Here is a 26,232-nt window from a genome sequence, read left to right on the forward strand (position 1 = left end):
AACCAATCTCAGAAAAGAAAAACAAACAAAAGAAAACAATAAAAAAACCAAAGGTAAGGCTATGAAAGCACCAACTTTTACATCAGAGTCTTATGAGATCACGTGTCAAGGAAACAGACAATAAACAAGCCGATTGTCTTCTTCACCTTTGGGATGATCCCAAGTGGTTAAGGAAGCATTTGGGCCATGTATAGAAGCCCTACCTGTAATCCTAGCACTCAGAGGACAGGGGCAAGAGGATACTACAAGTTCAAGGTCAGGCTGCTGTATATATTACATAAAACAAGCTCCACACCAGCCAGGGTTGCAGAGAAAAAAACCCTGTCTTAAAGAAAACATTTGAATGAGCCAAGAACACTCGGCTGAGGACTCTGAAGCAGGAACGTACTGGAGACCAGCAAACTGTAAAGCTGCCCGTGTGACCAGAGCCTAACGCAAAGCCCAAACCTCCCTGTACCCGCTGCATGCCACAAGGTAAGGCAGGAAAGCCAAGCAGGTATCTACATCCAGCTCAAACATCAGACAAAAGAAACCTCTGTCTGACTCCTGCTCAGGCTACGCCAGAGGACCGTGACTTAGAAAACTCCATTTATTGATCCTTAAAACCCAACACAAAACTTTATGCACAAGTTTCACAGGCCCTTGACTTTGCGGCCAGGGCAGTGTTCACTGAAGTCAGCTTGCTTCTGTCTCTTTGGCCTCTGACTCTGCTTTCTGAGACGCTAAGAGGACCTCTCGTGCTCTCCTCCTCCGTAGTCTCTCAGCATTGGTGATCATCATCGGATGCAGGGGGAAAAAGCCAGACAGACCTAAAAGCAACAGGATTCTCATTATAACGTAGCTCACATGCCAATGTTTCCCAAGAGTCTGCTTCCCAGAATTGAAACCCAACACCTGACCAACAGCATAGGCAAGAAATAGGCCCCTCGCTTGCTAAGCTCGCTGTCTACTTCCTAAAACCTTTCTCCTCACTAATAAACAAACAAACAAACTGACAGGCAGGTACCCAAGACACAGTTGTCCCTTTTTTTTTTTTTTTTGCACAAAATCCCAGTCACTTGGAGTCTTCTAAAGGAGACCATAAAGGGGGTCTCCAGATTAAAAAACTGCAGTTACACTACTTCACCCTCCACTCCTGTCCAGAGCAGCTTGGATGGAATAGAAACCAGTCTTCTTTTCCATCCTCCCAGAGTTGACCACAGTATAGCATCTGTTAAATTATCTAAGCTCAGGGCTGGTTTACCTAGAAGTTTCTCCATAGGCTTAGAGAGGTGAGCCCCACAGCCAATCCAATGCCGGATCCGGTCCAGGTTGAGGGCAACTAGTTTTTCTCCGTGACTGTTGGGTAGTGGATCATAGGAGCCCAACTGCTCCACAAATCGGCCATCCCTGGGGCACTTGTTGTGAGCAGCCACAATGCGGTAAAAAGGCCGGTTGGTGCAGCCACCCAAAGCAAGGCGTATGGTTAGGTGGCCTCCGTGGTAGGCTTTGCAGAAAACGGTTGCTGTAGAGAAATAGCTGGTTAGGGCGCAAAAATGTTTAGTAGACTCAAAATAGATCACATAAGGTAAAGGCACAATTCCTCCTTCTACTGCAGTGCTCTCACTTCCAATCTATGCCCTGCTCCATCCAGCTTGGATACAGTCCTGTGGGTGAAACTCCTCCTTAGCCCCTCCAGACCAGACATGCCTCCTTTTTTCCAAATCCACATAACACAGACCTGCCGAGGTTGGGGGCCACTTTATCCTCAGAGACTCCATCTTGTAAATAGTCTCCACTTTGTACTAAGATAGATTCTAAGAAACAGCTGAATTCCCAGAAATGGCTTCTGGCCCCAGGCGCCCCATATGAACTTAGGCCACAATATCTCACCCTATGCCTTGTTGGTTAGCAACTAGTCCGGACTGAAACCCACCAACCGGCCGCTACATAGGCTCTGACTGGCTGGCCTCAATCCAGGCCAAGTTAAGAAGCCAACTGAGGTGCTTGACCGGTAGTAACCCACTTAAAAGGTATGGAAAACCGGGCATGTGGTCCCTAGCCCGTCCAATTTGTGGTTTGTATGTTTTAAAAGGTTGTCCTGTCTTGCCCCCCGCTGACAGGTTTTGGATCTCGAACCCAGCCGTCTCCCCGAAATATTAGCTTTTAAAATAAACTTGCTGGTTTAAACTTGATTTTCATACTGGATTATTTCCAAATTCTCGGACCCTAACACCATTTACCCAGCCATGACCTTGTCTTACCCTTAGGTGCCTCATCTGTAAAACGATTTCTACGATGTGTGGTAAAAAACAGAGAGGCTGGGCACGGTGACGCACGCCTCTAATCACAGCACCTTTGGGAGGCAGAGGCAAACGTCTGTCTAGGAAGGAGTTCGAAGCCAGCCCGTCTTTACGCTGCGAGTTCCAGGCCAGCCAGAGCTACACAGTGAGACCACTGTTAAGAGCGAGACGGACTGAGAAGAAGCTCCGCTGGGAGGCGGTGTGGCCGCGCCTAGCCCGGGTCGCCGCAGCCCACGCCCGCCCGGAAGCCCCGCGCACTCACTGAGGTGGACCATGGTGCCTCGGCGAGCGGCTCTCCCGCTGTCCCGCTGCACAGCCCCGCCGCACAGAGCCTGAAGCCCGGAAGAGCGCCCCCAAGCGGCCGCGCGGGCACACGACGCGACGTCCGCACCACTCCAGAGCCGGAAAGCCCTCGGCGGAAGCCCCCGGCCGATCGGCCCGCCCCTTCCGCTTTCTCTTCCAATGCGCACGGGAGGGCAACCGGGCGCCGGGAGTGTCACAGGGCGCTGGTGACTGATCCTTGACTGCTGCGGAAGAGGCGTGTCTGTAGGCGTGGGCTGCTGGCGGTCTTCAGCTGAGTGCCTGCGGCGTTCGGGAGACTGTCCGACCTGTCCCCGGCCGTGCTGAGTTCCTTGCAGGCCGGTCCATCCTGCGACGGTTCCCCCGCCTCCCGAATATCCTCTGTTCTCTTACCCACTGTCAACTGTGTGTGACACAGCACAGTTGTATTCTGGTCCCACCTTTGAAGATGCTGCCTTAATTTCCAAGCCCCAGTAACATTGGTCCAGAACTTTGGCAATTGTGCGCCTCCAGGGAATCTTACCTCCAAGGTGATCAGATAAACTTTAAAAAGTAATTCTAATAGTTACACCATTATGCCAGATATCTACCCACAAATAATGGCTATTAATTAGCTACATGTACATAAGAGCATATAAAATATAATGTGCTATACATACGACTCCAGAAACATGATAAATTTTGAGTTTTGGGTTTGTATTTTTTTTTTTAATGTGAACTAAAGGGGTGGGGGTGGGGATGGGCAGGCTTCATCTGGTGACAATTTGGAAAAGAAACGTGCTTGGGGCTCCATATTAAATATCCAGTTGTAAGGCTGTCAGAAAGATGGATTTCCAAAACCAACCATTTCCTGTACAGTGTGGATTTCTTCAAGTAGAGCCTGGTCTTTCAGTTTCAGCTGCAGAAACAAGGCAGGGAAGAAGTTATGTCCAACACACCATGTGTCTTTGAAGACCCCTAATTTAAGAGGCTCCAGATTTGTGGGGACGGGATGGGCCTCTCCTGTACTCTCGACACCATGGAAGCTCTCAAAGAATTGGAATGTATTGGATCGTGGGTAGGAATTCATCAGGCACTGAGCACTGAGCGCTCTCACGGTCTGTGCACTCTCAGAATGGCAATCAGCGGTCACATACCTTTATTGTATACTTATAAGCCTGCTCTGCTTCCAGTTGTCGTCCAACCTGAAAGAAGCAATTAACATCTTTCTTAGTAAAACGTGAATCGGAGGTTACTGAGCACATTCATCTCGAGGACGAACCGCCCAGAACATTCTCCTTGTGGTCAGTACAGTGACAAATCTGGAGCTCTTCCAACGTCAGTTGCTGTGTGTTAGCAGCCAGCTTACCTTTCTTTCTTAGTTGGCCTTCACCTGATCCCTGAGAGGGCTTCGTGAAGGGACAATAAGAAACACTCACTTTCAGGCAGACCAGAGCCAGATAGGCCCACACTTCGGCGTTGCAGTTATTCAACGCATTGGCTTCAGACAGAGCATCCTCAGCTTCCGTGAGCTCCTCCAGCTTGGCAGAGAGAGAGAGAGTTAGGAGATACAGTCCAAATTGGTTTCCACTTAAGCATAGTAGAGTTGTTAGAATTCCTTCTAGGCTCCATCCCACAGTTACCTGGCAATAGCCAGGTATGCCTAGTTTACTATGAAAGGGGCTCCTCTCTTTGCCCCCCCCCCCTCTCTCTGATTCTGGCCTTCCCTCTTCTCTTCTTCCCCCCCACCCCACCCCACCCCCGCCACCGCCTTTCTCTGTCTCTACTACTTTCTCAACTCCCCTACCCATGCCCTAAATAAACTCTATTCTATACTGTATCTGTTGTGTGGCTGGTCCCTCAGGGGGAAGGGATGCCTCAGCCTGGGCCCACAGAGGCAACCTCTCCCACCTCACTATACCGCACCTCTACCAAAACATATCCTGGCCTCTCTCCTACTTCATAAAACACAACAAGAGTCAGCTTAGATGAATCTGCTATTCAACCAATAGATGTCCACGACCTATACCAGTGCTATTCAAAAAAAAAAAAAAAAAATCCAAAATCTCAAAATTCACCAGTGTTTCTGAATTCATATGTAACATATACTTTATATGTCCTACATAATTATGTAACTATTAAAAACATTATTTGTGGATGGATATATGGTAGGTATATATCTTTCCTCTCATTTTTTTGTTTATTTTTGTTTTTAAAATTATTTAGAGACTGAGTCTTCCTGTTAGTGAAACTCATGGCTTGAAACTCAGGTATTTCAGGCTAGCCTTGAACGTGAAACTGTCTTCCTTCCTCAGCTGATCAGGCATTGGGATTGTATTTATGAGCCACCAGGCCAAGATACTGTTTTCTGTTTGTTTTCTGTGTTAAAAGAACAGTGAGTTTCAAAGGCTATGAAAATATGAAGCACAGCCTTCCAGCCATGTCCATGTTTTGACTCACACCTTACGTCTTGCAGCCATGTATTCAGTCAACATACATTTGCTGAAGAAGTGTTCTCTGCTCAGCAATATACATGATACTAAGAATTAAAGTATGTATGTACATATACAGCCCCTGCCCTCAGAGATATCACTGGTAGATAAATAAACAAATATAATGAAAAATCAAATACATAAACAGTTCTACAAAATAAATATTTCCAGAGCAAAAGTACACTTATGACCTAAAGGTGACACAAAGAAATAGTATCAGATCTACCCTAAGACTGAAGAAAAGTGGCCTTAGAGAAGAAACATCACTAAAATGGACCATGAGGGATTAGTAGGAGTTTGTTAGAGGCACAAGATCAAGAGGGACAAAGGTGTGGGTGTGATAGAGTACACGCACAGAAAACAACCTTTTTGTTAACATTTGTTTTTTCTTGAGACAGGATCTTACTGTAGCCCTGGCTGGCCCGGAACTTGCTGTATAGACCAGGCTGGCCTTGGCTTCATAGGGAACTACCTGCCTCTGCCTCCTGATTTATGGGATCAAAGGCAGGTTTACAGCTCTGAAGGTAGTACCCCAGCCTCAGGCAGGGACTCTGTGAACATGGCAGATGCCAATAACATCATGGTTTCGGTAGAAAATCCTATCTGTAATCCCAGTTTTGGTGGTAAGAGAGAGAGATTGAGAGTTCATTGTTATCTGTGGTAGTGAGTTTGAGACCATCCTGGGTATGTGAAAACTCCATCTTTAGTACTAGGCAAGACAGGAATTAGATTCGAGTCTGACCATGTTAAGGGATTTGCAGATGAGATGTCTCATGTCTAACATTCACCTTGAAAGGCTCCAGCGAGAAACACTGGGACAAAGATGAAGACAATGAGCATCTAAAGCTAATGACTACCGAATCAGGGTGACAGTGATGGGGAAGGCATTTTCTTCTCTTTAAAACTAAGGACAATTTCAAACACTCCTTGATTTAAAAAAAAAAAAAAAAGACTCAAAGAAAAACATTGACGCTACAGCTGCTTGTGTGGCCCTGGGAGCTCACCTCTGTTTCTCTACATATCAGATTCCTCAAGCCAGGTTTTCATGTTTTCTTTTTTCCAAAGATATTTTTAGTTTCCTAGTCCAGGCTTCTGCTCATGAACAACTTTGAAGGACGGTTTTTTCTTTAGAGCCACTGCCATCCCACCATCCCCATAAACCCCCACAATCCACTTGGAGGACCACTGGGCCTCTGCTCTCTTACCCGGTAACAGGCAATCCCTAGTCCTAGCCAAGTGAGGCACGAAGGTGATCTCTTACAGGCATGCATGTACATTCTCTTTGCGTTTTCATACTGGCAAAAGAAAGGAGCGATAAGCTTAAATGCCATGTTGTTAGGGGAACCGTGAGCTTCTTGGCAGTTTTGTTCCAGAATAGTCTGGAACACAGTGAGTCCTTGGATGGTATTTCCATGAATACTTAAAGGAGCTGTTGCAAGAGGATGGGGAGGGGTGAGGAAGCCAAATGATAGGTCGACTTTCACCTGGGAACAGATCCAAGGATTCAGGAGGGACTCACACAGGACATTTTTGGGCAAGCACAGTGGTTATTTGAATTCTGTCTAGACTGTGCGGACTAGATCTTTTCACTTAAAAGTGGCACCATGTGGTGGGGATGGCAGACACCGAGTCTTTGGTCCCTCTGAGAACCTGTTCCCCTAGCAGAAGTCTTAGTGGTGCCACAGAAGATATTTGGAGAGATTCAAAAGTCAAACTTTCATCCAGATGCAATGCCTAAATCTCTAGCTTCCCAGCTTCTAAGAGTTGAGGCAAGAGGATTTTGAGTCCAGAAGTTCAAGGACAGTCTTATAATAAGTTACCGTTTCTTTCCTTTTAGTGTGGGTGAGGATAAGACAACGTCTCATAGCCCAGACTGACCACAGACTTGCTGTGTGGCCCAGGATGACCTTAGCCAGCTGATTTTCCAAGCTCTGCCTCCTGGAAGCAGGAACTACAGGAAGTGCCGCCACACCCAGTTTTATGTGGTGCTGGGGACTGAGCCCAGGGCCGCTTTCACGAGGGACATCCCTTCAACCAACTGCACTGTGTCTCTAGCCCGGCTTGTCTGAGACAAGAGCTTAGTATTTTCCCCAGGTTGGCTTGTAAGTTCTGAGCTCAAGCCATCTTGTGACCTAAGCCTCTTGAGGGCTGGGATCATACACTGCCACCCTCAGCAAGACCCCCTCTCTTTCCAAAACGAAACTTCCAAAACAAGTAAGACTTGGAGGCTCTTTCTCCTCTTGTACCTACAGCTGACCCTAGCATTCAGCCTAGAAACTGGCTGCCTAGAAACTGCCCACAGGTCAGTAGTGCCTTGAAGATGGCAGCTTGTACTGACGCTAGAAAGAAAATCCTTTACTTCACTGCAGTCGGGCTCTGATTTCTCTCAGACCGGGACTAGCCTTCCCATGCACATTGTCGTACATTGTGACTCCGTGTTCTTGTTGGTTAAGGTTCTAAATACAAAACTGGCACTTATGGGTGAAGAAGGGAAAGGAGACGAAGACAAAGTCAGGGAGTCAAAATGCCTGTGGCAGAACAGTGGCAGCTCTTAGGTGGGTCCAAGTGGCTTGTTCCCCTATTGCTTACTCTCATGGCTTTGCCGTTGGTATAGTGTCATGACCATGTGGCCCTTTTTAGGATGGCTGTGACACAGGATGAGTCAAGGAAACACGGGAAGGAAATCTGCCTGGAAGTCAAAAACTCAGCTGCTGAAATTGGAACCACCCCTGGAGATAGCGCTTGTCTCCTTAGAGACAAGCAAGGGTGCTAAAAACAGGAAGTGGTGTTTGCTTAGGACCAGGAGGGGCTGGCACTTGCTTAGGACGCGGAGGGACTGCAGTTTACCTGCATAGCCACTCCTGTCTTACCCCCAAACCCAAAAGATGGTCCTCATGAAACCTTGGCAATTTCATTTAATAAAGGAAATCCTTTAAAAAAAAAAAAAGATGTGCCTTATTTTTAATCACATGTATGTGTGTCTGCTTGTGTGTGCCAGCAAGGCCTGTGCAGGCTGGAGATGTCAGATCCCTGCAACGGGAGTTTTGGGCAGTTTGGTGTGGGTGCCGGAAACACACTCTTTGGATGCTGCTGCTGTTTGGTTTTTTGTTTCACTTGTTGAGACCTGGTTTCTCTCTAGAGTCCTGCCTATTCCGGAGCTTGTAGATCAGGTTGGCCTTGAACTCACAAAGATTCTCCTGCCTCTGTGTCCCAAGTGGTGGAACCACTGCTCAGCTAAAGATTTCTTTTACGAAGATTTATTTACACGTATGGGTATATGCCATGTATGTGCTGGTACCTGGGGACACCTCCAGATGGACTCAGATCCCCTGAAGTTGGAGTTACAGATGGTTGTGAGCTGTTATAGAAGTACTGGGATCCAACCCGGGCTCCTTTGCAAGAGGTTACCCAGGGATGAGTGTATAGCACGTGTTAACCACTCAGCCACTGAGCCACCTCTCCAGCCCCACAACTCACAATGTTCACTTAAATTTTGAATTCATGATTTTCAAAAACTCGCTGTACTTGCTAGTTTTGTGTCAACTTGACACAGCTGGAGTTATCACAGAGAAAGGAGCTTCAGTTGGGGAAAATGCCTCCATGAGAGATCCAGCTGTGGGGCATTTTCTCAATTAGTGATCAAGGGGGAAAGGCCCCTTGTGGGTGGTGCCATCTCTGGGCTGGTAGTCTTGGGTTCTATAAGAGAGCAGGCTGAGCAAGCCAGGGGAAGCAAGCCAGTAAAGAACATCCCTTCATGGCCTCTGCATCAGCTCCTGCTTTCTTACCTGCTTGAGTTCCAGTCCTGACTTCCTTGCTAATGAACAGCAGTATGGAAGTGTAAGCTGAATAAACCCTTTCCTCCCCAACTTGCTTCTTGGTCATGATGTTTGTGCAGGAATAGAAACCCTGACTAAGACACTTGCTTAATCATTAAAGCTTTTTAATGAGAGCCCAGACTCATACATATGGATGCTGTGAGGACATCTAGAATGCACTCTGGAGGCGGCCATCCGCATTTGGGATGTCTCCTCTCCAAATCACATTTAACTAAAGGGTATGCTATTCTGTGTTTCTATCTAATAAACTCCAGAACTCTGCTTCATCCTGGCTTGTCCTGAATTCTTTTCTGCAGTGCAGCCATGGATGTGGTTTTACCTAAGGTGAAGGAAGGTCTCTGATAAGTGGCTCTGAGGTGTGGGAGGACCCAGGCTGGAAGCTCCTGAGGTTACTGTAGGTGGCAGTGTTGAGCTACTTCCCTCTGTAGCCTCTGCCAGGTCCTGGACCATGGATCTGAACCTTCTCTTTCTTTCCCTTACCTCTTTCTCTTCCAGGTAGATGTGTCCCAAACGTAGGAAGATGAAGTGCATCTCAGAAGCATCAACTACAAAACTAATAGTTCTCTCATAGCATTCTTTGGCCTCGGCATGGTTTCCACTCAGGAAGTAGAGATGGCCCTTCACACCCCAGACATTAGGGTTCTGAGGAAGCAAAGAACAGGCAGGGTGATGTGGCAGTTAAGTCCCTAATGAATTTTGTTAAACATTTAAATTTAGATGGATACATTTTCTCCCTTTTTCCCCCCTAAGAGCACACATACAGAGAGAGCCATTTTAGTCACGTGGGTGGCCATGCTCTCATTCTTGTATTCCTCAGAAGCCAATTTGTCTTTGGGGTGCATGTTGAGACAAACACTCAGCTATCATCAGTATGATGCTATTAGGAACAAAGAAAAGTCTAGAAACTTGAAATAACGAGCAACTCCTGATAAATGACTGCCTATCCCTTACCTTTTATAGAACTCATGATTACTAACAAAAGCCAAATGCACACATAAATATCACCCACACACATCATGCCAGCAGTCTCCGAGATGTGGCACCACTGATCTACTGACTTATTTCCAGACAGAGGATCATGAAGCTGCCCATGCTACCTTCCAGCTCTTGGGCTCGCTCGCCTAGGCAGCTGAGACACGCTATTGTGGTCCACTTTCATCTCTGCTTTAGCAAAGACCATTCACCCCCTCCTCCTCCCATTCAAGAGGCTTTCTCTAGGAAAATCAGTACCAGGTAGTCCATCTGCGCTGCTTGCTGTAGATACTCCTCTGTCTTGGCAAAGTCCTTCTTGAGCAGATGTGTCTGGGCCAGAACCAGATAATACTCACAGCTGGGTCCTCCTTGGGGGCACAGCAGCTCATGTGCCAGCACTCTGTGCACGAACTGCAAGGAAACCCAGTGATAAAGAACATAAGAATGACTGCACTGTTCTAGCTGAATAGCTTTTAGGGTGGAGAGCATGTGGCTCTGATGGCAAACAGTGAGGGACGTCTTATAGGGGAGAATGATCATCTGCAGGGGTACAGGGACAAGGGAAGCCACAAGCTACTCAGTCAGCAAACACCGACATTTCCAATGCAGCACTGCATGGTGCAGGCTTGTGGCCATGAGCCTGAGATTCAGGCTGCACTTATGAGCTTGTTCAGGCAAAGGCACTTCATCACCCCGCTGCTTACACTTGACGGAACATTTCCAAACAGTTGACATTTTAAGGAAACTCATAATGAAACAATACCTGCCTCTCTAATGTGCTAAGACTTGGGATTCCACAAACATACATTGCTGCTTTTGCCATAGCACTAAACATTTATGTTAGTTAGTACCAGTGCATTGGAGGCTCTTTATTCCCACCCCCTTAAAAGACCTGCAAATCTGGTGCAGTTGCACGTGCCTGTGACACCCCCCCCCCAGCTTTTGCAGTACATTCTAGTCTTAGTCTGCGATATGGAACCCTTATGCACACCTTCCCAGGAAACTACCCTAGCAAGATTGTTCTCTCTACCTGCCTCGTGGCACTGACCCGGGGAAGTGCATTTATTCACTGTTGGGAAGAGTTCATACCTAATGTGATCCAATCCCACCCAGTTCATAATCCTTGAGATTGCATGCCCTCAAGTGAGATACATATTTGCAAGATTGGAGTCAACTCTACCAGGTCCCCCTCCCTCCCACCACTTGCTCATGGTACCCCTAGTGTAGCACGTGCTTATTAGATGGACTTCTTTTCTGGGAAAAAGACTGCTCCCAGATGCTCTGCCTGTGATTATGTGTGTCAGTATATTTGGAAACAGTCATATTCTTTAGCCCAGATCAAAACAATTTTTATGTTTATTTGTGTTTGTATGTGTGTGTATGTTTGTAGGGATGAGGCGGGTAGGGACACACAGATACCACAATGTGCATGTGGAGGCAAGAGAATAACTTAGACAAGAGTCAGTTCTCTTCTTCCACCATATGGGTTCCAGGAATCAAACTCAAGTCATGAGACTTGGTGGCAAGTCCTTTTTCCCACTAAGCCATCTTGCCAGACCTATATTCTAGTTTTAGGATTAAAATCACTGAATATTTTAAGCCCTTCTCACATGGCACTGTGAATGTTTTCAGTTGGTCAGACACTATAGGGAAAGGGAGAATGACCACATGCTTAGGAATCCCGACCTCATGAGGCTCTAAAAGAAAAGACCCAGGTGCTGGCAAGGTGGCTCAGTGGGTAAAGGTACTTGCTACCAAGCCAAATGACCTCACTTTGATCCCCAAAACCCGCATGGTGGGAGGAGAAGACTGACTTATATAAGTTGCCCCTTGACCTCGCATGCGTGTGCCTCCTCATAAATTTTTTTATTTTTTTTTTTCTTTTTTTTTTTTTTTTTTGGTTTTTCGAGACAGGGTTTCTCTGTATAGCCCTGGCTGTCCTGGAACTCACTTTGTAGACCAGGCTAGCCTCGAACTCAGAAATCCGCCTGCCTCTGCCTCCCGAGTGCTGGGATTAAAGGCGTGCGCCACCATGCCCGGCTGTAAAAATATTCTAAACAAGAAAGACGTCAGGCTACAGTCACACTTAGAGTCTGGCTTTGTTCTGCTGGCCTTCTGTGGGGCGCAAACTTCTCAGTGTGGAATGCTGATAGTGCCTCCAGAGGTGTCAGTGTTCAGATATTCCTTACATTTGGAAAAAAAAAAAAAAGACCCAAAAAGAACATCTGAGGAGGTAGTGATAGAGCTCTGTGGTGGACTCCCAGCTTAGGAGATCCCAAGCTCAACCCCCAGCACTGAAAACGTATGTTTGGTTTCTGCTGCACACACATTTAAGTTCACACAACACTGCTGTGGATAGAATACACAGTTCTCTGAAACCCTCCGTCTACGTGTCAGTTCCTAAACATTCGGACCTGTACAGCGTTGACCTTCATCAAGAAGCGAATGGTTTCCATGAAGATCGTCACAGGAGGCTGGGGAATAGCATGCTGGGTAGGAGGGGAAAAGGCTGATGAATCCTGGCATTTTGATGTATCTGGAAATAGATCAACAGGATAGAAGACCAGATGCAAGTAAGAAATGTCAGAGACCCAGTCATATTAAAAAGGGAGGGAGAAAATTCTGATCTCAGATAAGATAAAAACCAGGATCTGGAAAGCAATAGACCATTTCTAGTTATGATGCAGAAAGTGGTCTCACAGGCATCAAGTCAGATGCACTGGGGGTTCTAAGGCAAATCACAACTAAATGAAAGGGCTTTTGAAACTACTCAAAAGGGACCTGGAGTCAGTCAGGAAAGGCCTGAGTTCTGACCTTCATCTCACACACGCACACGGGCACACGGGCACACACACGGGCACACGGGCACACGGGCAGGTGGAGGTATGTCACTGAATCCCAACCTCTGGCCACACAAGGCCACGCAGATCCCTGTGCTTACTGGACAACCAGGACAGCTGAAACATGGTGTCAGAAAACAAGGTGAAGAGTGACTAAGGAAGATACCTGGTGTTGGCCTCTGGACCCCACATGCACATGCATGTACACATGTCACACACACACACTTAGCCAATTAATTTAAAGAAGGTTTTAGACCTTCTTGGGTTTGAAACACAATGTACAGATATTCTGAAAATGAAGACTCATTGGAAAAATTATAGTTCTGTTAGCTCTTGTGTGAACAAAATTAAAATCTATACTTCTCAGAGGAGTCCCAGCACAGAGTTTAGCGTTCAGTTCCTAGATTAATATGAAGTGTGGTCAGTACAACTTCGAACACTTCAGGACCTCCACACACACTAAAGTCCTACGTCTTCCTGCTCTCCTGGTCGGGTTTTGTTCCTCTTTCCGGGGAACACTGACTCCTACTCACCTTTCTTTGAAGTCAGCTCCTTTAATAGCGCATTGGATGATCTCTGGGCCAGGGAAGGCTCCAGAGGCTGCCCAGTGGTTATTGGCTCCTGTGAATCAGACTGGGCCTTAGACGATTCTTCCAAAAACTCGTCTAGACTGGACAAAGCAGTGTTTGGTCCTAAACAGATTAGATTTTAATGAAAAGGAGTTTCCTCTTTCTGGCACTGGAAAGCTATAGGAGAGAAGATGTGCGAACAATAAGACATATATCCCAGAACACTGAAGGAACAGGCTAGAGGGTGGGCCTCGTGAATAAGGAGGCCTTCATCCCTTCGAGCCCAGGCGTAGTGACATCACACAGCAGACAATGGAACTGAATGTATAAGATGTGGGAAGGCAGGAACTGGGAGGTAAAGGCAAGAGGGAAATAAGACACTTCCCACTTTGAAGAGAGGGAAAAAGAGACCACATCAAAGAAACAGATAAAAAGTAAAACGACAGAAAGAACCTTGGGGTTGAGGATGCAGTTCCATGTTGGTGTGAGGACTCAGCAGGTGTGAGCTCTGGGGTCGCATCCCTAAAAAACAACAAAGAAAAACCTCTTAGTTACTTCTTAAAAGAAGGAAAGAAACCCAGTAACTTCAGACACATGCGACTATGAAAGCCCACAAAAGCCGGGGATCGCACCAGAAATGGCAACATGACAAAAGAAAACAAGCTAGAGAGAAAGGGAGTCATTGCGACAATGTGGGGAGAAGAGAAAGATAATGTGGGGGCTGGAGAAGCCGCTCTGGGGCTTAAGACAAGCTTCAAGTGGACCCGAGCTTGGTTGCCAGCATCCACACCAGATGGCTCCCGGCTGCTGAGAACGCCAGGGGGATCAGATCCTTCCACCAGCCCCTCAAGTCCTGTGCACACCCCTGACCCAGACACAGGAACACACATAATTAAAAATAAGGCAAAACATTTTAAAAATATATTGTGCCATGAGCTCTGGGAGGGAAGAAAATAAAACTATGTTTACTGGTAGGTTTGTTTGCTTGGTTGGTTGGTTCATTGTTTTTTGTTTTTTGTTTTTCAAAACAGGGTTTCTTTGTGTAGCTCTGGCTGCCCTGGGATTTGCTCTGTAAACCAGGCTGGCCTCATGGTCTCAGAGATCCTCCTTTGGAGTGCTGGGATTAAAAGTGTGGGACAGCCCGGGCAGTGGTGGCACATGCCTTTCATCCCAGCACTTGGGAGGCTGAGGCAGGTAGGTGGCTTTCTGAGTTCAAGGCCAGCCTGGTCTATAGAGTGAGTTCCAGGGCTACACAGAGAAACCCTGTCTCGAAGCCCTCCTCCCCCCAAAAAAGTGTGGGACACCACATCCAGCTCATAGTCAAAATTTTAAGAAACAACAAAAATCATTAATTCATTAGAGTGAAAAAAAGGGAAAGGTTTCCACATATCAGTCCAATAAAAATTATCTGAAACCTAGAAATGACTAGAAATTTTGTTTACTGAACAAGGCCTCATTAGATAAAATATTAAAATGTTACTAAAAGAGTAAGAAGAAAACTTGCTAAGTGGAGGGTGTCATTGCCACATAGGACAGAAAACACTAACATGAAAATGTTAACTACCTCTCAGCTAACCTGTAATTTTAATACAGTCCAAATAAAAATGATAACTACTTTTTGGGGGGAGGGTTGAGACAGGGTTTCTCTGCATAGCCCTGGCTGTCCTGGAACTCACTCTGTAGACCAGGCTGGCCTCGAACTCAGAAGTTCGCCTGCCTCTGCCTCCCAAGTGCTGGGATGAAAGGCGCGCGCCACCACGCCCGGTGATAACTACATTTTAAAGATTCACTAAATAAATTCCTTGTAAAATCCATACAAGAAATAAAGGTTCATACACAGCTAAGTCAGGCAGTTACACGAGAGAACCTGATATGCCAGATATCAAGGCATCACCCAAAACCACAGCTACAGAAGATACGGATGTGTCCCCCAGGGCGAGCATGACAGAGTGAGTGACGTCAGGGTTCAGGAATGTATTCCTTACCTCACAGGGGAAACAATGGGGTTGGGAGAGACTGCTGAGAAAACTATATGCCTATCTAGACCAAAAATAAGGGGCAATGCCTGCATAGCAGAACATTTTAGAGTCAATTCTCTAAAGATCCAAATGTGAGACAATTATAAAGTTAACTGAAGAAAATATAACACAAAGAAGAAAAAGATTATAACACTAAACTACAGCCAGGCATGATGAGCCGTACCTATAATCCCAGCACTTGGGAGACAGGACTGAATGATAGCAAATTCAAAGCTAGCTTGAGACATGTAGCAAGTTCAAGACTAGCCTGTGTTACTATGTGAAATCCTGGTGTGGTGGTTTGAATAAAAATGGCCCCCATAAGGCTATAAGGAGTGGCACTCTTAGGGGGTGTGGCCTTGTTGGAGGAAGTGTGTCACTGCGGGGTGGGCACTGAGGTCTCAGATGCTCAAGCCGGGCTTGGTGTGGCTGTCTCTTCCTGCTGCCTGCTGATCCAGATGTAGAACTCTCAGTTCCTTCTCCGATGTCATGCCTGCCTGCACACTGCCATGCTTTTGTCATGGCAATAACGGACTAAACCTCAGAACTGTAAGCCAGGCTCAATGAAATGCTTTCCTTTATAAGAGTTGCTGAGGTTATGGTGTCTCTTCACAGCAATGGAGACTCTAAGACATCTGTCTTTAAAAATATTCCTAAACTTCGAAGATAAAGAACTACAATGGGTATAGAACTGAAGTCCAATGGCCACAAAACCCCACTGACATCTGCAGAGCACTGTATTTGTCAAGGATATTCATCAGGACAGACTGTCTGCTGGCCCATAAAACAAATTTATGATTTTTGAAGGATTCTACTTAGAGAAGGCTTAATTTCCAGCCACAATGAAATTATGTTATAAATAAAAAGCAAGCATATATGGAGAAACCTCCAAATATTTAGAAAATAAAAACCATATCACTAAATAATCCATAGTCTCAGCTGGTGAATTCCTAGGTGTTTGCAGGAGAGAAATGAGTCTACCCATGCAAAAATCTGGACCTAATGTCTTCAGTAGCCTTAGCTCAGGAGTCCCAACATGAAAACAACCAAACACAAAGCAACAGCTGGACAGAGATGAGCATGGGGTGCACTGTGGCAGCAAAGACAGGTAGCTGGTACAATCAGTACACCATGGCTGAATCTCAAGATAGCTATGCTTGGTTAGCAAAAAGATCAAACCCAAAACAACAAATCATTTAACTCTAAACACATTCTAGAGTATTTCTAGAATTTGAAAACTTAAAAACCAACAGATTTGCCGGGCGGTGGTGGCGCACGCCTTTAATCCCAGCACTTGGGAGGCAGAGACAGGCGAATTTCTGAGTTCGAGGCCATCCTGGTCTACAAAAAATGAGTTCCAGGACAGCCAGAGCTATACAGAGAAACACTGATTCAAAAAAACCAAAAAAAAAAAAAAAAAAAAAAAAAAAAAAAAAAAAAAAAAAACCACACAACAGAGCAATTGATTTCCTAAAATACATGGGAAGCAGAGTGATTGCAACCATTTCCTGCTCTGGCACCCACATCTGCCAGCATCCAGCGGTCTGTACCTCCAGTTCCGGAGCATCTGAACTCTGTGGAGGCCCACTGCATGTGATGCACAAATTGATGAACCACACTCATATACTTACAAAATAAAATTTTATCCCCTCCCCAAATCTTTAAAATATACAGGAATAGAGAACAGGGGAGGGAAAACGGGCTCGATGAATAAATACACTTAAAAATTACATAGTGGGGAGAAAAGGAGAGAAGAGACACATTTTAATGTATTCAGAACGGTACCTGTTTTTAAGGAATATTTATGAAGGGAATAAATTCTATATGATATGAAAATCAGTATCAACAGACACTTCAGACCAGGTTCCAGGTAATGAGTTATAAATAAACAAGGTATTTCTCCTGATAGTGCTGAAATATCAAAAATTTCAGTATTTGCTGAACAAACACTGATTTGTGTCTACTTTGTACCCGGTCTTATCCCTTAGGCCACGCCCACCTGATAGGCCTTCTGTTTTGATGGCTGTGGTGGACTCCTGTACGACTCCCCAAGGGCCAAAGCTGGGCTCCACTTTCACTCCTTCTTCCATGTTCTCTATGGTCACAGTGTTCTTTAGCTTTGTTTGGAGGGTTCGCGCCTGAAGCTGTTTGAAGGCCTCATGAAATGCCATTTCCATTCGAATATCATTATTCTGAATTTCATAGAACAATCCTGAGGAAATAAAGAAGCTGAGATAAAGGGCTGACTTCCCACCATCATAGCTCAAGAATAGGTACATTTTATTTCTCTCTGCCACGTTTGTTTTACTGGAGTTTAAAAACCACGTCCTCAGTAAATAGGAAAAAGGAAAATCTCGCAATGGGGTTTCCCTATCCCACATCACAGGGAAACAGCATACCGAGTAAAGTCCAGGCAATAACATTGGTAGGTTCCAAGCATGTAGCATCCTCAAAGAAGATTTCTGCTTGCTCATAGTTCTCCAACAAGACAGCCAGGACACCACACAGCAACAAGCTGAGGAGACACCCACACACATGGTTAGCAGTCTGGTCCCATGGTGCTGCAATGGAGCAAAGACAAGGTCGAGTTGCAGCATATCTGCTGCCTCTCATCCATATCTCCTTCTTGTCTACCTGTCAACATGACTCTCATTCAGAGAAAGGGCTTTCCGGAAACATTCTTGCGCTTTGATGTTGTCTTCAGTGAGGAGACAGAAAGCGCCGTAATCCAGCCAGTTTTCCAGGTTCTGAGGCTCCCGAACCAACCTCTAGGTACACACAGTATCAGGAGAGACAGGGTCATTGTAATACTATACCCTACTTTTTGTGCATAACAACACAGTAGATGTTCCATAGGTACCATACTTTCTATGAAAGCCAAAAATACCATTTTTCTTTTGCTTACACAGGATCCAGATGCCTAAAGTACTATCTAGCTTTGAGTCTATAATTGCTGACAAAACTTAAAAATCAAATCCTCAAGAGATTTATACCTAAACTTAACCAATATCTTAGGAACTAATGACTCTCTTTATTGCATCAGCCACAGGTAATAATTGCTATCATAACCTTGAGATGGCAAACACGCACAATTATCTATAAACCCAAGAAAAAGGATGCTTCATGTAAATGAAAACTACAAACAATTATCCAAGTACAGCAGATCGTGCCTTTAATGCCAGTATTTGGGAGGCAGAGGCAGGTGGATATCTGTGAGTTCAAGGCCAGTCTGGTTACAGAGTGAGTTCTAGGACATCCAGGGCTACACAGAGAAACCCTGTCTCCCAAACCCAAAAACCAACCCCCCCAAAAAAAAAGGAAAGGAAAAAGGCAAAGAAAATTCAAGAGAACACGAATAAGTGGAACGCTAGCCTGAGTTCAGGTTAGAACGGGAAGACGTAGTGTTGTGAAGACGTCAATGCTGCCCAGATCAACCTACACACAGGGCAGTCCCTGCCTTCAGCCCAACAGAAACTCTTAAGAAGTTACACATAGAACCACCGTACAACCAGCAATTCCACCTTAGCTATAACCAAAATAATCCAACATTAACAAGAATACAACAACCGGGTGGTGGTGGCGCACGCCTTTGATCCCAGCACTTGGGAAGCAGAGGTAGACGGATTTCTGAGTTCGAAGCCAGCCTGGTCTACAAAGTGAGTTCCACTACAAAGTGAGTTCCAGGACAGCCAGGGCTACACTGAGAAATCCTGTCTTGAAAACAAACAAACAAACAAACAAACAAGAATAAAACAAATGCCAAATAGTTTTACAAAAATGTTGCATTGAGTCTTTTAGTTTGGTTTGGCTTTTCCATGACAGGGTCTCACTATATAGCCCTAGCTGTCCTGAAACTCACTGTAGACCAAGCTGACCTCCAACTCAGAGATCCACCTGCCTCTGCCTCCTAAGTACTAGGATTAAATGGGTGTGTCACTTTTAAGTCTTAAATTCTATTTTTTTTTTTTTTTTTTGGTTTTTTCGAGACAGGGTTTCTCTGTGTAGTCCTGGCTGTCCTGGAACTCACTCTGTAGACCAGGCTGGCCTCGAACTCAGAAATCCGCCTGCCTCTGCCTCCCGAGTGCTGGGATTAAAGGCGTGCGCCACCACGCCCGGCAAGTCTTAAATTCTAGATACAAGTTGCTTGAAAAGTATATGCTCTACAAATAATTTCTCCTACTCTTCTTACATAGCCCTGACAAGCCTGGAACTTGTTATAAAGCCCACGCTGGCTTCCAATTGATGGCAGTCTTCTTGCCCCTACTTTCTGGTGCTGGGATAACAGACATCATTTTTCCCTGTCACCTTCTGTCCTTTGTCATCTGCCAAGGAACTCTCTACACAACACTTGGTCAAGAAGATTTTTCTCCTATGTTTCTTCTAAAAGTTTCATATTTTACATTTAGATTTGTTATCCACTCATCATTGATTTTTGCACAATGTTTAACGTCAGGTCAAGGCTTGTCCATTTTGCCTGTGGATTACTAGCTATTCTAGTACTAGTATTCTAGTATTCTAGTTTGTTGAAACAACTCATTTATCCATTGAATTTACTCTACAACTCCATCAAACGTCTACTGCCCTGTGTGCTGGGGAGAAAGCATGTATGCAAACATTAGGACCAGAGTTCAGATCCGTAGCACCCAAGGAAAAGCCAGGTAGGTGGAGTAGCATGTCTGTAATCTCAGTGTGAGAGGCAGGGGACTACAGACCCTGGGCCCCAGAGCAAGGTGATCAGCTACACTAGCCAGACTGATTAGCTCTGGGCTCAAATGAGAGAGCCTGCCACAGTATCTAAGGTGGAGAAGACCCCGTTTGAATCATACCACCCATATGGTGGCTTGCAACTCTTTGTAACTCCAGTTCTAGATCTGATGCCCTCTTCTGGCCTCCACAGGCACCTGTCTCAACAAACCAAAACCAACAAAACAACTCTATAAACAGAAAAACAAAAAAACTATCATTTTACACAGATTCACAAATAATAACAACAATCACTGAGACGTCCAGTTACCTCTTCATAATACATTGCTGCTATTTCAAACTTCTCATTGACTTCTGCCTCAAACGCAAAGAGTCGGAGCTGCTCGTTGCTTGTCTGAATGGTTGAGGTACTGCTTGGGACATCATCCGGGACGGCCTTGTCATTGAGATCATAACAAACAAAATAAACAACTACATGTGGAGGTCTTTATAAGAATAAACTGGGGCTGGAGAGATAGCTAAGTGGTTAAGAGCACTGACTGCTCTTCCAGAGATCCTGAGTTCAATTCCCAGCAATCACATGGTGGCTCACAACCATCTGTAATGGAGATCTGATGCACTTTTCTAGTGTGTGTCTGAAGACAGTTGTAGTGTACTCATATAAATTAAAAAAACAAGTAAATAAAAAATAAACTGGATATGGGATATAGTCATAGCATAAATGAAACATAAATATTGTGTGTGTGTGTGTGTGTGTGTGTGTGTGTGTGTGTGTGTGTGCATGTGCGCCTGTGCATGCGTGAGCACACTCATGTATAATGGAAGGAGTGAGCTTGTCCTGAATTCCCTCTGTAGACCATGCAGGTATTTACCTTTACTTTCCAATCCTCCTGCCTCAGCCTCCAGTGTTATTGGTACTTCATGCCTGCAACTACAGGGCCAGCTTCCATCCTTTCAATAACGATTTCTTTCATAGAGGTAATAGAAAGGCTAACCATACTAGGCACTTGGGAGGTAGAGGCAAAAGGATCCGTTCAAGGCCATCTTTGGCTACCTAGCAAGTTCAGGGCTAGCCTATGTGAAACGTCAAAAGGAAGAAGGAGAGGCATTAGGCAAGCAACCCTTAATGTCTCAAACGCATTGGAGACTGAATCTAGGACCTTGCATATGCCTGGGAAATGATTCCACTGAGCTACGTTCCCAGTCTAAACCCTCAACTTTTTTTTTATAAACTATTTTCTTTTTTATAACTTTAAAAAAATATTATGTGTATTGGTGTTTTGCCTGCACACTTGTCTGTGTGAGGGTTAGGGACAGTTGTGAGCTGCCATGTGGGTGCTGGGAACAGAACCCAGGTCCTCTGAAAAAAAATAATCAGTGCTCTTAACTGCTAAGCCATCTCTCTAGCTACTAACCCTCAAGTGTTAGTGCCCCATCTAAGCTGTTTCTCACCGTGCTGTCCCTGTGGTCTCAGATGAAGAGTCACCCAAGGTTTCTTTCCTCCTTTTTAAGGCTAATCTTCCCATCTCAAGCCTCGCTCTCTCAGTTCTCCACCTAGGTCTTTCTGACTGCATTTCCTCTCTTTAATTAATTTTCTTGTTTGTTTTCTTTGAGACAGGCTCTCTCCCCCTCACCCATGATAGGCTGAAAAGAACACTGTAGCCTAGGTAAGCCTGGAACTCACTGTGAAGCCTAAGCTGGCCTCCACTCATGGCTATCCCCCTGCCTCACTCGGCATCACGGGTGCTGGTGTCACCACGCCCCATCCTTCACTTGGTTTTAACTTTTCCACTTTGCCCACTTTATTTGCCAAACCCATTTTCATGCTTGCTTTAAAGAGAGCAGCCTTGTAATTTCTAGATTCTATGTTCCTTTGTCCAGCTTCTTGAATGTATATTATTTCCGATCAACATATTTACTCCTCAATTAATTTTAGTTTGAATCTTCTCAGTGTAAATGTAAATGAAAACTTTCCCATGGAAAGTTTGACAATAATCTCCTTATTGTTAGATCCAACAAAATTCTCCAGACGTGTTTTTCTTCAGTTCCTAAGTATTGGACAATGTGCATCTGTTTTCTTTTTAATTCTTTCTCCTTGGCTCCAGCAACCCCACACTCCTGCTTCCTGAAGTTTCATTTGCTCCCTTGTCATCTCTTCCGCTCACCCATCCCTTCACGGACACTTCCTAGGCATCTACTGCCAGAGCCCCTGGTCTTTCCTCACATTTCTTTTCAGGCAGCTGTGTCTCCGGCCACATGGCTCCTCAAACCTCATCTCTAGCTCAAACTGCTCTCTCTTAAGCAAAGGCCCACTGGTGCTGATGTTTAAAAATAAACCCAGTATCTCCCTCTGTCCCCCACAACTACTCATGCTCTGCTCTGTTCCTTAGTCACCAAGCCCTAAATTTAAGAACACTTGACTCGGGCTGGTGAGATGGCTCAGTGGGTAAGAGCACCCGACTGCTCTTCCGAAGGTCCAGAGTTCAAATCCCAGCAACCACATGGTGGCCCACAACCATCCACAACGAGATCTGGCGCCCTCTTCTGGAGTGTCTGAAGACAGCTACAGTGTACTTATATATAATAAATAAATAAATCTTTAAACACTTGACTCAGGGCTGGAGAGATGGTTCTGAAGTTAAGAGCACTGGCTGGTCTAGCAAAGGACCTGGGTTCAGTTCCCAGCACCCACATGGTTGAAGCTCACAACCACCTGTGGCACAGTTTCAGGGGACCTGATGCCCTCTTCTGGCCTCCATGGGCACTACATATCATAGTAAACATACATATGTGCAGGCAATATAATATAAAATGAAAATAAATCCTTTGAAAGAGAATCCTTAACTCTTCTTCCCTTGGTATATAATAACCAGACAACATCACCAGCGTCACCTCAAAGCCAGCTTCTGTAACTGCTACCAGTGCTTTTCAGTAAAAAGTATTAATCTAATCAAACTATATCCCAGTATGATTTAACTCCTGTTAATAGGGAAAAGGGGGAAAAGTTTAAATTAAAAAAAAAGTTTATGTGTATGGGTATTTTGCCTACTAATACCTGTGCACCACATGTGTGCCTGGTGCCCATGGATACCAGGAGAGGGCATCAGGTTCACCTGGATATGGAGTTATGGATGCTTGTGAACCACCATGTAGGTGCTAGGAGTTGAACCCAGGTCCTCTGGAAGAGCATCCTGCGCTCTCAACAGTTGCTTAGCTATTCCTCTGACCCTGGAATTTGTCTTTGTGAAGCATTCAAGGCCTCTCCTCCACCCTCCCAAAGCTCTCATCAGGAATGGCGGTCCAGCATCAAGTCCTGATTCTCCAACTGTAGACAGCTTCTGCATCTACTCCTGAACTCTGCGGCTTATACAGAAATGTGTATGCTGCGTTCCTGAGCTCCTAAGCCTGGTGACTCACCTGGTGACCCAATGCCCTCAAACACCTCCACCTGGAGATGTTTGCAGCTTTGAAGGCCCAGCTCAAGGTCCAGCTCCTTTATGAAGCCTTCCCTGAGAGGTCCCAGCATTGCACAAAGCTCAGGCCCGCCCCTGTAGAGACATACCTCCAGCAAAGTAGCAAAGACCTCATCTGTGTCTCGAGTCTGACTTCTCTACTACACCAAACGTTCCTGGGACTGAGGGCAGCAAACAATTCCTATCTCATGTCAACTGTCAAGAGCTTTCCAAACAAATCATATGAAATCATACATGCCAGCCACGCCTATGCCCAAGCAGGACTGCCCTAATCCTATAGCATTGTGTTCTCCTCTCTCACCCATTCCAAGAAGACCGAAGCATGTGAGGAAATGTCAGGAAAGAAAGACTGTAGTGAAGAAAGAGAAGATGACAGACAGAGGCCGTGAGGTGCCTTGGCTGCTTAGAGAGTTGCTTTTGTCACACCAAGTGACAATTAACTACCTGCAGGAATGCAGAAAAGCAGGTGAGACGCAAGCATGCAGACAGGCCCAGACTCATGGGTACAAAGCAGTCAGTGGTCACTAAAATGCACGGCCGGAGCTGGCAAGGGAGCTCAGTGGGTAAAGGAACCTGCTGCCAATCCTAATGACTTCAATCTGGTCCCTGGGAAGGAGGGACCTGGACAAGTGCACGGTGGCACACAAAATAAATGAAATGCAATTTAAAAATGTAAACGCATATCTTAATTGCTACCATCATTTTTACAGTAGCAGTTCAAACATGCCTTTTCAAATATCCGAAGATACAGTTTTTCCTTATTTTTATTATCCTGAAGAAGAATTGAGACTTGTGCACATTCAGAAAATAATGTTTCATTTTATGATTTCCATAGCTTTTATTTAACAATTCTGTCACATTAAAAATCTTTTATTCTTCGTGTGTGTGTGTGTGTGTGTGTGTGTGCATGCATGTCTTGTCTGAGGCCAGATGAGGGTACAGTTATGAGCCACCATGTGGATGCTGGGATCAAAGTCGTGTCCTCTGGAAGAGCAATCAGTCCAGTCCCATGTCATGTTCTTTAAAGCTGGAGAACTAATCTTTCTAGGAAACTGAACGAGCATGTCCCTTCCCCTCCAAACAGACTGTCAGAACAGTCCCTGTACAGAACAGACTACTTCATTCATGTTTGTTGAATAAAGGAAGAAAATGAGCAAAGAAGGAAGAATGTTTAGAAAGAAGCCCTGCTGCCCTCCGAGGGGGTGGACGCTCAGCTGTAAGCACCTACCTGGTTCAGGGCCACATGCATTTGATCTACCAAGAACACATACAGCTCACTGATAAATGTCTGCAGTTCCTCCTGGCTTTCGAATGCTGTTGTCTTCAAGTATTTCTCTCTCACAATCTTTACGACAGCATGCTGCAAGACATACACATTCCCTTCTGATGCTGCCGTTCAGCAGTGTACTGACGCCCAGGTCTTTAGGGCTTCTGATACCGGACTCAGCAGGACCTCAAGTGATGGTCAGTTACTTCCCTGTTAACTGTGAGGCTCTCCATGGACTAACAGCTCCCCAGTCAGCACGTTGTGAATGGATTTATGTATTTAATGACAGTTTCACTATGTAGCCCAGGCTGACCTGGAATGCACTTTGCAGCCCACGGTGCTCTTCAACGCTCATCTCCTGCCTCTGTCTCCCAAGCGCTAGTTTTAAAGACACGTTCCTCAGGCCTGGGTTGTAAGAAATTCTTTTTGAGATTTTGCAACATCACTAGCAGAGGAATGACAGTGCCCAGACCATGTGAAGAAGGTCATAGAGCTGAAATAACCTTGAGAAATAACTGTGAGTTGTGTCTTGCTCAGCAGCCGTGCGGTGTCATGGAGAAAGAAAGGTCTGTGAGGCTAGAGAATAGAATTCTGGTTTAAACACTGTAACTGTACCACTTCACCTATTCTTTGCTTGTATGTTTGTTTTGTTTTGTTTTGCTTTGTTTTGTTTTGTTTGTGCTTTTGGGACAATCTCCCCACCCCACCTCTCTAGTCCTGGCTGTCCTGAATTACCTTCTGTAGACCAGGCTGGCCTCAAGGTCAGAGATTCTCCTGCCTCTGCCCTCCATGTGCTGGGATTAAAAGAGTGCATCACCATCAGCCAGCGTCAGCTATTCTATTTTGGTACCCCAGTTTCCTTATTTGTTAAGTAAATACATAGTTCCAGTCTTGCCACCATATTTCAGATGGTGACTGAGAAGCTGAACAAGGGAAAAAGAAGTAGAAGTTTGAAATTACATAAAACTGTACAGGGGCCCATTGTATAATTCAAGACAGCCAAGGTTGTACGGCCAGACTTTGTCTAAAAAACAAAATTATACAAATACAGTAGTCTGGCTGAAGCTGCAGGCCATTAACCAAGGCCAATTCCAGTTTGGAAACAAGTGGAAAATTCCAGAAACGAACAATTCATAAGCTTTAAGTTGGTCAGTGTTCTGGGTAGATGTAGAGGTCTCACACTGTCCAGCTCTTTGGATCTGAAGTGCCCTCTGCTTAGCATTTCATACTGTATAGGATACCAAGCACTAAGCACTCAATAGACAAGTTATCAGACTGACAGCCAAGGTTCCATATCATGTGTGTTCAATAGTCCCTACTGAACAGAATAAAGACACCAAAGCACCAGCGATGAATGATGCCAGTTTGGATACACCAAATAGAAGCCATAAAGTGCTTCCTTTGAGTGAAAAAAAAATCATAGGCACATACGCAGGGAAAAGTATACAAGCTTCAGTATTATCCACAGCTTAAAGCCATTTATGTATTTCTATTTTATGT

At 45.2% G+C, this 26,232-nt stretch overlaps 2 protein-coding genes across 5 annotated transcripts in view; both read right to left on the reverse strand.

The window, feature by feature from the left end:
• Positions 1–571: 571 nt before the first annotated feature.
• On the reverse strand, positions 572–2,700 carry Mrps16 (mitochondrial ribosomal protein S16). Its single transcript, XM_021182293.2, has 3 exons — positions 2,545–2,700; positions 1,244–1,504; positions 572–809 (listed from the first exon to the last, which is right to left on the reverse strand). Exons 1-3 carry the CDS (start codon positions 2,555–2,557, stop codon positions 676–678), a joined length of 408 nt encoding a protein of 135 aa, XP_021037952.1. The 5' UTR covers positions 2,558–2,700; the 3' UTR covers positions 572–675.
• Positions 2,701–3,243: 543 nt separating this feature from the next.
• Cfap70 (cilia and flagella associated protein 70) overlaps positions 3,244–26,232 on the reverse strand; it is a 60,426-nt gene continuing 37,437 nt past the window's right edge. For all 4 annotated transcript variants that reach the window (XM_021182103.2, XM_021182102.2, XM_021182104.2 and 1 more), the window contains exons 16-29: positions 24,694–24,825; positions 20,303–20,428; positions 17,923–18,056; positions 17,688–17,803; positions 17,288–17,500; positions 13,724–13,792; positions 13,235–13,393; positions 12,276–12,397; positions 10,120–10,272; positions 9,370–9,531; positions 6,259–6,348; positions 4,001–4,102; positions 3,719–3,766; positions 3,244–3,480 (exon numbers count right to left, since the gene is read on the reverse strand). In XM_021182103.2, coding sequence (XP_021037762.1) covers positions 3,400–3,480; positions 3,719–3,766; positions 4,001–4,102; positions 6,259–6,348; positions 9,370–9,531; positions 10,120–10,272; positions 12,276–12,397; positions 13,235–13,393; positions 13,724–13,792; positions 17,288–17,500; positions 17,688–17,803; positions 17,923–18,056; positions 20,303–20,428; positions 24,694–24,825 — 1,707 coding nt within the window. In that variant the 3' untranslated portion in view covers positions 3,244–3,399. The remainder of the gene's footprint in view (positions 3,481–3,718; positions 3,767–4,000; positions 4,103–6,258; positions 6,349–9,369; positions 9,532–10,119; positions 10,273–12,275; positions 12,398–13,234; positions 13,394–13,723; positions 13,793–17,287; positions 17,501–17,687; positions 17,804–17,922; positions 18,057–20,302; positions 20,429–24,693; positions 24,826–26,232) is intronic.

This window comes from Mus caroli, chromosome 14 (genome assembly GCF_900094665.2).
Source record: "Mus caroli chromosome 14, CAROLI_EIJ_v1.1, whole genome shotgun sequence".
In the NCBI taxonomy this organism is placed as follows: Eukaryota; Metazoa; Chordata; class Mammalia; order Rodentia; family Muridae; genus Mus; species Mus caroli.